This window comes from Macaca nemestrina, chromosome 1 (genome assembly GCF_043159975.1).
Source record: "Macaca nemestrina isolate mMacNem1 chromosome 1, mMacNem.hap1, whole genome shotgun sequence".
Lineage (NCBI taxonomy): Eukaryota > Metazoa > Chordata > Mammalia > Primates > Cercopithecidae > Macaca > Macaca nemestrina.
This window is the reverse complement of record NC_092125.1, coordinates 174,963,520-174,975,530: the sequence shown is the minus strand read 5'-3', so window position 1 is coordinate 174,975,530 and position 12,011 is coordinate 174,963,520. Positions and strand designations below refer to the sequence as shown.

At 35.6% G+C, this 12,011-nt stretch overlaps 1 protein-coding gene across 3 annotated transcripts in view; it reads right to left on the bottom strand.

Annotated features, from left to right (window-relative positions):
* LOC105495142 (Myb like, SWIRM and MPN domains 1) overlaps nt 1-12,011 on the bottom strand; it is a 43,897-nt gene that overhangs the window by 24,180 nt on the left and 7,706 nt on the right. For all 3 annotated transcript variants that reach the window (XM_011764392.3, XM_011764395.3, XM_011764394.3), the window contains exons 4-8: nt 10,087-10,164; nt 9,973-9,996; nt 8,758-8,836; nt 4,921-5,019; nt 2,170-2,930 (exon numbers count right to left, since the gene is read on the bottom strand). In XM_011764392.3, coding sequence (XP_011762694.1) covers nt 2,170-2,930; nt 4,921-5,019; nt 8,758-8,836; nt 9,973-9,996; nt 10,087-10,164 — 1,041 coding nt within the window. The remainder of the gene's footprint in view (nt 1-2,169; nt 2,931-4,920; nt 5,020-8,757; nt 8,837-9,972; nt 9,997-10,086; nt 10,165-12,011) is intronic.

Here is a 12,011-nt window from a genome sequence, read left to right as displayed (position 1 = left end):
GAATTCAAAATTCAAAGTAACAAATATAGAATTTGATTAAAGTAACAAGAATACAGTGATCATTCATATGGACATTTTTAAGAGACAGGATCTTGCTCTGTTGCCCAGGCTAGTATACAGTGGCATGATCCCAGCTCAACGCAGCCTCGAACTCCTGGGCCCAAGTGATTCTTCTGCTTCAGCCTCCTGAGTAGCTAGGACTACAGGCACACAACACCGCGCCTGAGTTTTTTAAAATTTTTTATAGAGACAGGGTCTTGCTATGTTGCCCAAACTAGTCTTGAACTCCTGGCCTCAAGTAATCCTCCTGTCTCAGCCTCCAAAAGTACGTGGATGAAAGTTGTGAGTCACTGCTTCTGGCCAATATGGACATTTTTGAGTTAGTTATTATTTCAAGGTCCTTAAATTTTGGCCATTTGCCCTCTTATTTCCAAAAACAAAAGTAGATACCAATAGAAATCTAATTTAACTAGTCTTTATCAATAGTGTGAATTAGGCCATGTAGAATAAAAGAGTGATTTACAGACACATGAAGGACTTTAGTCCTCATGTGTCAATAACTGGTTGTATAATCAAAGGCAGGTCCCTAAACCTCTCCTGATCTCAGAATCATTCTCTAGCAAATAAACATAATACCATCTGCATATTTTACAGGATTGTTTCAAAAAAACAAGTAAGATGATGTAGGAAAGCTCTTTAAAAACTGTAAAGCACTATGTAAAGTCAGGAGTTGTTCCTTACAAGTATTCTTTATACTATGATGCCACACTGACCCACATGTTGTACTTTCAGCACCTCTGCCATCTGTAAGATAACTAAGAGTCAAGAAAAAGAACAAACCTCCTCCTTTTAGAATACAGCCCTCTATAAAAACCAAAGACTTATATTGTGTGGGTAAAATGAAGGTTACTGATTTATTATAGCAAGTTGCTTTCCTTTGGTAACCCTTCTAGGTTATAGCAGAAAGTTACTGCAGTAGGACAGGAAGGCTTTTGATACAAAAGAGAACAAGGGACAAAGCAGAACCCCTGCTCAAGGAACTAGGAAGCTCTCTGTAAAGATGGCCCTGTACAATCTGATAGCTTTTGAAACAGTATTGGCAATTACGATTTTTTTTTTTTTGAGATGAAGTCTCGCTCTGTTGCCCAGGCTGGAGTGCAGTGGCACGATCTTGGCTCACTGTAACCTCTGCCTCCCAGGTTCAAGAGATTCTCCTGCCTCAGCATCCTGAGTAACTGGGATTACAGGCACCTGCCACGATGCCCGGCTGTGTGTGTGTGTGTGTGTGTGTGTGTGTGTGTGTGTGCGCGCGCGTGATGCCCGGCTGTGTGTGTGTGTGTGTATGTGTGTGTGTATATATATATATATATATATATTTTTTTTTTTTTTTTTAAGAAGAGACAGGGTTTCACCATGTTGGCCAGGCTGGTCTCAAACTCCTGACCTCAAGTGACTGCCTGCCTCAGCCTCCCAAAGTGCTGGGATTTACAGGAATGAGCCACTGTGCCCAGCCAGCAATTATAAATGTTTAATGATGGTTTAATTAGCTATTTTTAAAAATTCAAATTAGGCTAATAAGGTGGGAAATTTTGGGGTTTGTTCCCTATCCCTCATTAAATAATTCAAATAAATAGTACTGACAATTTAGAGAATAAGCTTCAACTATCAGAAAACTGTATCCTGATAAAGCTGGATGAAGAAATTATAGCACATTATTGCCACAAGTTCAAAGTTAAAAGCACTTTAAGATCACTACTTAGGAGAAATGTTTCTGCAATCTGGCCACATTTAATACTATTGCTGTCATCAAATTTTTCTTTCTTTGTACTCAAAGCACATGATAAACCTGAAGGAATTATTTCCCTTTTCCCATGCAGTGGTGTTCTCTCTATATCTTCCTAACACTGTTCTAGGAGACTGCTTCAAAAAGCAATAATCTATCCCTTTTATTCCAGGCCCACAATCTAATGAATAGGCAAAAAGATGGGTTATAAGAGTTATAGGTGATAATGTTTACCAAAACTTTTTATTCATTACGAGAAATCTTAAATCTTCCCTACTGTAGTGATCTCTAGATTTACTAGCAAAATTCTAAATTCTGTATAGGCTTAATTAAAATACTTCAAAATATCAGGTTTTAAAATAACATATAAAATATAATTTTCTTACCATTGATCCAAAATGTAATTTCTAATTTTCAAATAGCGTTCTGGTGTTTTAGCTTGGCGCCCCTCAAAAAACTCAGGAATTGCTTGTTTTTCTTCTTCTTGAATGATATTTCTATCTATTTCTATTTCCTGTTCTGGTGGCTTAAGCTCTTCTTCCTCATGACTTTCCTCTACCACTTGGCAAGAAGAAGGAAAAAGCATTCCATTATCATTCAAATCTTTCTGAATTTCACAAGGCTCTGGAGAAGGCAACTGCCTGGCATCAACTATTATTCCCCTTCCATCTTGCTTGTTGCAGTTTTTAATCAATTCATTAAATTTCTGGTCATTTAATTCGACTGATTTTTTGTCACTGTTGCTCTGTTTCTCAGTCCACAGTGTAATTTCTGAGCTTGAAAGTATTTCATCTTGCTTTTCATTTTGAAGACAGTCCCTGGAAGGCTTGGAAAAGAGAGCTTCCTGGCTGTCAGAAGCAATGAATTCTTGATTGGTTTCATGCATTTTACTATTAGAAAAGTCTAAGAAGAGATCACTGCTAGAATTATTTTGGGGTGTTTGAGAAGACAACTCGTCCACCTCATCTGTGATGTCTACTTCTTCATCATCAGATAACTTTTCAATTTTTACAGCATTCAAATTGGGATCAGCACGTCCCCTTAAACATGATGGTGTCCATGCCTTTGTCCCTTTATCTTCATTTTTAACTTGAAGATTATGGCCGTTCTTCTGATTGGGTGTTTCTTTCTCCAGACCGCATTTGACCTTATTAAATATCAAAATAAAATCCCCATAATATTAAGATTTAAAAATTTAATCACTGGCACACACAAAAAAAGGATAAATACAGTGTTATTAAACTGAGTACGTGTAAATGGTACATTATACCTTCAATGTGCTTTTCTTTAAAGGGTTTACAAGTGCATTTTAGACAAGGTCAGGTGTATTCAGGGTGGTATGACTGGAGACTATAACCGCATTTCAAATGTAAAGGATCACCATTTAAAATTTCTATAACTATATAACTAATTCATGGGTCTGGTGATTTGTATTAATCAAATAATCATGACCTATATTTAACTACTACTTATTTTTCAATATTAAGTTGAAAACAGCAGCCTGGCTCAGATCAAGCATATGGACTAAACAAATTAACTATCATACTAAGGTATTGTACAATATATTGAAATATATTTAAAGGCTTATTTCTCAGAATATCTGATACCATAGCTGATTGTTTCTTACAATGCTAAAATAATCCTTAATCTGACATCTTCACTGAGTACATTAAAACTACCTTTCATTTAAACAAGGGACAACAGAAACAAACCGTCTTTTGCAGGCTTATTTAATGAGCTTATAATATAGAGATGATATTTTAATGTGATACTTGAAAAAAAAGAGAGATTATATTTTAAGCCATAAAATTATCTCCCATACCTGCTATTACAGATATAAATATCTGGTAATGTAACAACAACAATAAAAGATAATGAAAGTGAATGAGCAAATATAACATGAAATAAAATCCTTATATACAAAGTTTTTAAAAAGTCTTATAAATGACTAACATACATAAAGGATATGACAGCTCTCAGAAAGAGGTTATTTATAGATCCTGTAGCGCAACGGAATTCCAGGATTAAATACTTGAGGTTAACTGGCTTATTATGTAGAGTATAAAAGGGTAGCAGGAGGGAAAAAGAGATTTGGACATATTGCCTGAAACAGCTTTTCACATCCCTGCTGTTTAAGTATCCTGTCTATAATTTTAAAAATTCAGATGAAATTTTGCACTGATTTCATAATATACTAATCTCTGTTACAAAATGAAAAATGTATCCTTCTACCCCAGTTCTTTGAGTGAAACTGGCACTCCAAGATACACAGCATGTATCTTGGAAGCCTAAGAGTAAGAATAACCAAGTTAAGCTTTATTCTGTTCTGAGGTATTGACTAAACCTTGGTGAGCTGCCTTGAAAATGCTTCTGTCTTGTTGAAAAATGGAGCATACAATCGATGTATGATGAATCCATTCCATTAGTTACCACCTATGTCTAGATAACACTGAAACAAATCTTACATACAGGGTAGAACTCATCATCTACATGAAAAGATAGTATCAAATTTCACTCAAGTCACTCACCAATTTTATATAATTATGTTCCTAGGCTTCAAAGAGGATATATTAAAAACTTATAAATATCAAAACGACATGGTTGCATATAGCACAAATTACTTGAAACATTAAGGAACCAGATCACAAACCTTTCTTAACACTGCAGTTTATTAAAGTTTCAGACGATTCTTCATAACAACTGTAAAAATTTCATTGCTATTTAACAGATTTTAGAATCAGTATAGCATTTACCTCCTCTAAGCTCTAATAATTCTTAAAAGTTTCTACAATGCAAATATTTCAAAAGGAAAAGTTATTTTCTAGAGGAAACATTAAGATAAGATCTCTAAGGTTTTCTCTTTGAAATACAATTTGCTTTATAGGATATTTTTGAGCAATAACTATTTTGTCCATTTAACTTTATAAAATTAAATAGAGTACCATGATATCTATTTAATGGTAATACTCAAAACACTGAGATATGTTCTGAGGTTTTGTATAGTACTATGTGGGTATAAAATACTTTAAAAACTTTTAACAGTAAGACCTTAATGCCTGAATGAAAGAAATACTTCTGCTTACTTTGTTTTTTCTAAATACTATCATTATTAACTAGGATATTGATATTCTGCTTACCTTATTTTTAAAATACTGTCTTGCATAGCTCTTCACTTGTAAAACAGTGCGGCTTCCAATTAGCTTTGAAATTTTGGTCCATCTTCGGCCAAATTTAGCCTGTATTATTAAAATTGAAAAAAAAATTGCTTTTGATTTACTTATGAATAGTCCAAGCACCTACCACATTAAAAAATAAAAATTAAAAAAATACATCTTTATTTTCTGAAGCACACGATAAAGTCTTCTATATAGACTATGCTCTTAAAATCAAAGCCTACATTCTTCTTTTGGAATCTGAACTACTGAAAACTGATGGAAATGATTTAGAAACTACTTTTTAAAAAGAACACCTATCTAAATGAAGATATCACCTAACTGTACGAATTCATATTGTAAGTTATGATGTTCCAAATCTAAAATAACTTTTTAAAATAAATAAGTGCCTGAAAGGGGGATAGGTTACATTTTCCATTTATATGATCGACTGAACATGTTCTGTGCTAATTTCAACACTTTTTTTTTTAACCCAGATTCCCTATTTTGCAATATCCATTAGGTGTCTTGCAGCAGATTTTACTCTGTCAGGTATCACAGTGAACTGACCTAAAAGACTAAATCACAAATGAGGAAGTCCTGCAACAAATGTCTTCTTTGTTAAGATGCTATAAGCCCCAAAGTTCTAACTACCCGTTTCATTACTCATCAGAGTTTCTCTTGCATGTGTATATGTTGCACACATTAATAAACTCTAGTTTTCCCTGTTAATGTATTTGTCGGTTTTTATTTCATTTTTGAGACAGGGTCTCACTCTGTTGCCCAGGCTGAGTGCAGTGGTGTGATCACGGCTCATGCAGCCTCAACCTCCTGGGCTTAAGCAATCCTCCCACCTCAGCCTTTCCAGTAGCTGGGACTACAGGTACGCACCACCTTGCCTGGCTAATTTTTTATTTTTTGTAGAGATGGGGTCTCACTATGTTGCCTACCCTCCAACTAATGTCTTCTGACACCTCCCACATCTTGGTGTCAAAGGCTATGTACCTCATAACACTGAAGCTGTGGAGGGAAAAAAATGAGAACGTGAGGGAGCTCCTGAGTGTTCTCAAGTACAGAAAGGAACACATAATTTGACAGCTAAAAGGGATTGTTGGGTATCAAGTCTAACTATAATATAATATGTAAAGCCTCTTTGCAATATCCCCAACTTAAGATATTCTCTACTTCCTAACGTAGCTCAATAATTCTAAATTTTTAGAATTCTTAAAACTACAAAAAACAAAAAACTAGCCACAACTTAGGAAAGTTGGCCCTAGGGTCAGATTTACAGCCCAGGCAGTCATGCCTTACAGCAGCAAATCATTTTCAAAGATCTGGCCCAAAGGATAAACCTTAATTTAAGTAAATTTCTGATATTCATTAGAAAACATGACATTTGGACAATTTCTTAAAGAACTTCTGAAAATTATTAGTAAATATAAATTAATTAATTAAGATTGCTCTTAACACCTAGCTGAGATCAATTTTACTGAAGAACTACTTATCTTTATTGTGGGATGAAGACAAATAGGTAACACTGGTAGGTAGCATGGAACATTTGTGGAGACAGGACAGATCTGGATTAAGGTATGATTAGTAGAAGAGTAGGGACTTGGGTACTAGAAAAATTGGGGAAAGAACACGAACAAGAGGAGCAAAGAAGCCAGGCACGGTGGCATGTGTCTGTGGTCCTAGCTACTCAGGAGACTGAGGCAACAGGATCACCTGAACTCAGGAGTTCAAAGCCTGGGCAGCATAGCGAGACCCTGTTTCTTAAAAAAAAAAAAAAAAAAAAAAGGTTAAAAAAAAAAGGAGCAAAGAAAAATTCACCAGTTTCAAAATAGAGCAAAGGGAGAGTCCCATGCCCAAAAAAGGGAAGGAAAAAAGCCTTTCTTCATCATTCAGTACCACCCAATTTCCTACTCCCAAGCCTGAGAGAATTCAGTCTGTAAGCAAACTTTATCAATGGGTTAAAAAAAGCTGAGAATACAACCAATAATTCCATGCTTGTTGTGTAAGCAAACATTCCGAGTTTAAAATCTCCCTTAATGTAAACAGACGTCTCTATATCACTATATAAATAAACACATATTTACTTATATATGGACAAATATCTCTGGAGGAAAACACAAAGAAGACACTGCTTACCCCAGGCAAAGAGAACTGAAGGCTAAGATGAGTGTGAGAAGACTTAATACCCTATAACTTTAGGAACCTTTTGAATTTTAAACCATGCAAATGTAGTCCCCATAAGTACCACCAACATAAAAAATAACAACCTAAAAAAATGAACCTTAAACTCAATCTGTTTGCGTATGTATGTGTGTATGTGTTAGCACAAACTGCACCATGTTGTAAGCTCCCTGCTATTTTGCAGACCTTTGTCAAAGTGAAACATTTCACAGGTATTCAGGCCATGAGAAATATCCTGGCTAACCACCTGACCACGAGACAAACAAAGGCCCAACTAAAGAAACGTCCCTATCCTATCTTGCTCGACAAAGGTCCAAAATACACCCAGAATACCATGATGACATCCTGCTGGAACAAGGGCCAGATCTGCCTCATGACGGGAACATCTTATCAATATCCTGCTGCCCAGACCTCTTCTGCCCATACCTATAAATTGCCCCAGGCTATAAGCAGCAGCGGGCTCTGGCATTAGGTTGGTCCCCCACTTCTGTAGGTTTTATGCTGGACATAAAGCCTGTATTTGCTGTTGAGCTGCCCTCCTTCTGTATGTGTGTGTCCTTCTTTAACCCTCACCTTCCCTTTAAAACCTAACATTATGTATCTGCTCTTTGATAAGAGGCAAAACACCAAAGTTGTCAGGAATCTTAAATAAATGATTAATTAAAGTTAGATCATATAAATGATAATCACACAACAGACTGAAATATCAATATTAAAAAAATCATCAGTACAGGAAAAAGTCTTGAAGAGATAAAAACCTCAAGATCGTTTATATATTTATATAAGAATATCATACAGTATATAGATGTCATGGTGTTGACTAAAATACAAACATTTTATTCTCATCATCTGTAGAAACGTTAATGATACTTCGATTAGCATACATAAATTTAATATATACAAATATTCTATATATGTAATGTATAAATACACATAATTTCAAAATTACTTAGAACACTACTAGGTAACATGCACCTTAAAGGAAAAGATATAAACTAATCTCGACAGTAAAATAATTAAAAAAAAAAAAAAATCCTAAGTATTTTTTTTTTAAGTTTCTTCATATTAAGGGGTATTTTCAGAATTAGAAACCAGAATACATATCTTTTGCATTATGCAACTTGTGAACATTTAAATGGATTTCAGTGTAATAGACATTCACACACAAAAGTTTCTGGTCTTCATTTACAGTTGCTGAAATATTTAGACAGTGTATACAATGCCGAATTTGAATAAAAACTCAGCTGATCACCCCCAACAGTGTCAAATATACAAGTTTTTGTTTTGTTTAAAAAAAAAGAGACTACTAAATAATTCTGCCTTTTAATCCAGGTAGTTGGTGTCATGTATACAGATATACCTCAATTTCTTGGATTTTTTTAAATACCAAAAGAATGAAAACTACAGATCTAAATCTATTTTAGTATTTTAGTACCTTAGATCTAAGTTAAAAGGAATTCTCTTGCACTACACTATAAACATCATTACTCTAACTACAGAAGAACTAAAGGTGTTAAAACTGTAATTAAAAAGAAAATTCAGGTCTCTATAAATTAATTTAACCTTATAACTTTACCAATATTTGCTTCTAGAATTATTTTACTAAAAATTTAAAATTGCTCTATTTACCAGCCCTTGTTCAAACAGCTCTTTTTCTTCTATCGTCCACTTTACTGAGTAACTGGCTGGTTTTGTAGGAGAATGTACCCTGAGGGGAAAAAAAGGAATTGCAAAAAAAATTTCTGAAATGGAACATTCCATATTTATGTAACTAAAGGTTATAGATTGCCATGGGCTAAATTCAATACTTTGAGTCTAGGAATTAAAAATAAACAAACAAAACAAGAAGGCTACAGCCTCTACCTGGGGGCAGAGATTTACCCTGTCACGTGTCTCTAGCTCAGGATGATGGGAGCCCCAAAAGACATAATCCTTGGGTCTGAGTGAGGATAACACTAAAAGACATTAAAGGAAGTCAATGTGATAACAAACAAATAGGCTCCCTTAGACTGGATACAAAGCAGCAGGTGTTAATATATTCCCAAATCCTGAAAGGCATGTAAGAGTTTAAATCGGTTCCACAAATACTCTCTTTAGTTCTTTCATGTAAATCCATGTAAATATTAAGATAGGAAAGAAGTCAAAAACTACAGCATTATATTTACTGTTTTTAAAATTCATTATCTCAAGGAATTGAAAATAAAACTGATGAAGCTCACTAATTTAATTTAAGCAAGCCATTAATCCTTTTGTTAATTTCATTTCATTGTTTATTCAGCAAAATACAAAAGCAAAAGGCTGCTCAGTACTCAACCTCTTGGGCAATTGCAAATATGCAAACCCACCCTTTAAGGGACCATAAACTTCCAAATTCATAAATGCTAAATAACATTTTTTCAATTATAGGGAAAGGATATTTTTAAAATAGTTAATTTCTCCAGATAATTTTTGAAAGTCACAAATCCAAATGAAAATTTTGTTAAAAATAAGTGAAAATTAACTGACAGAATAAAAGAAATCAAGTCAATTCCAATATATTACATAACAGCTTCTCAAAATTTCCCCATAAATCCCTAGACAACCATATTTTTCACAATATGATAGAACTGCCTATGTAGGGCCGTAAAAGAAATTCTGGCAAATAAATAACATGATAAAATTATACTTGTGCCATTCCAACATCTTTACCAAAAAACCTGTTTTTATATCTACTTTATGTTTTTGTATAACCCAAGGTCAAGAGGGCTTTTCCACAGGCCAACTATAATTTAAAAAAAAAAAAAAATCTTCCATAATTTTTAACTAATGAAAACAGATTTAGAAATATAAAATACAAGTACATACATGATTTTTGCTGTTTTCTGCAGACTGCATCACATGAAAAAAGAAAATAAGGAAGCATGTGAGGTTTCAAAAAATACAATCCACACTTTTAGAAATATTATAAATTGATTTTACCTCTTCATGTATTTTTTATCATCTTCCTTTTGATCAAGCCAGACTTTTTCCGGTAGTGATTTTTTAGATAAATAATATCTGTGTAATTATTAAGGAAACTTTTTAAACAATATTATAGTCATGTAATTTTTACATCACTCATACAAAAGGTGTGCTACATAAATGTTATTAATAGTTCCCTTGTCTTCGCAATTAGAAGTGACTACAAGAAGAAACAGCCTCCACATTTGAATCAAGCTTGTCCAACCCTCTGCCTGCAGGCCACATGTGGCCCAGAACAGAATCTTCGAATGTGGCCCAATAGAAATTCGTAAACTTTCTTTAAATATTATGAGATTATTTTGCGATTTTTTTTTTTTTAGCTCATCAGCTATCGCTAGTGTACTTTATGTGGGGCCCAAGAAAATTCTTCTTCCAGTGTGGTCCAGGGAAGCCAAAAGATTGGACACCCTGGTTTAAATATTTTCTTCCAAAGCATATGGAGAATGTAAAAGATAAATTTGGTTGGTTGTCCAAGGCAATTTTGGAATAATTTTTCACATTTCTAAAGCCTACAGAAAAGAATCCAAGGATCTTCTCTACCTTAATAAAAATAGTAAACATTTAGATCAAATCTACCAGGGAACTTCTCTCTTAAAGTTCTTAAAACTAGTCTGATGAAATACTTTAAGATTAGCCTGAGATATTCTTCACTTAACAAGTATTTATTGGCTGTATACTGTATATGTCAGGTACCATGCTAGGAATAGGTGCTGAGAACAAAGATACTCTCGTTATTTGTTTCCATATCTAGAAGTGAACCACTGACTACTTGTGTTTTATCTAGACTTGCACAGTGGCCACCAATCACATGTGTGACTTCTAAGCAAATAGTGGAAACACTATTTGCATGAACTAGGATGTACTCTAAGTATAAAACACAGTGGATTTTGGCTGGGCGCTGAGGCTCACGCCTGTAATCCCAGCACTTTGGGAGGCCGACACAGGTGGATCACGAGGTCAGGAGTTCCAGACCAGCCTGGCCAACATGGTGGAACCCCATCTCTACTAAAGATACAAAAAAATGGCTCAAGCCTGTAAACCCAGCACTTTGGGAGTCCGAGACGGGCGGATCACGAGGTCAGGAGATCGAGACCATCCTGGCTAACACGGTGAAACCCGTCTCTACTAAAAAAAAATACAAAAAACTAGCTGGGCGAGGTGGCGGGCGCCTGTAGTCCCAGCTGCTCGGGAGGCTGAGGCAGGAGAATGGCGTGAATCCGGAAGGTGGAGCTTGCAGTGAGCTGAGATCCGGCCACTGCACTCCAGCCTGGGCGACAGAGCGAGATTCTGTCTCAAAAAAAAAAAAAGATACAAAAAAATAGCCAGGTGTGGTGGTGTGCGCCCGTAATCCCAGCTACTCGGGAGGCTGAGGCAGGAGAATCGCTTGAACCAGGGAGGCAGAGGTTCAGTAAGCCAAGATCGCACTCCAGCCTGGGTTACAGGGCGAGACTCTGTCTCAAAAAACAAAACAAACAAAACAAAACAAAAACACAGTGGATTTCAAAGACTTAGCACAAAACAAAGAATGTAAAATTGGCCGGGTGCGGTGGCTCAAGCCTGTAATCCCAGCACTTTGGGAGGCCGAGGCGGGCGGATCATGAGGTCAGGAGATCGAGACCATCCTGGCTGACACAGTGAAACCCCGTCTCTACTAAAAAAATACAAAAAACTAGCCGGGCGAGGTGGCGGGTGCCTGTAGTCCCAGCTACTGGGGAGGCTGAGGCAGGAGAATGGCGTGAACCCGGGAGGCGGAGCTTGCAGTGAGCTGAGATCTGGCCACTGCACTCCAGCCTGGGCGACAGAGCGAGACTCCGTCTCAAAAAAAAAAAAAAAAAAAAAAAAGAATGTAAAATTATCTCATGTGTTTATCTTGATTTAACGTT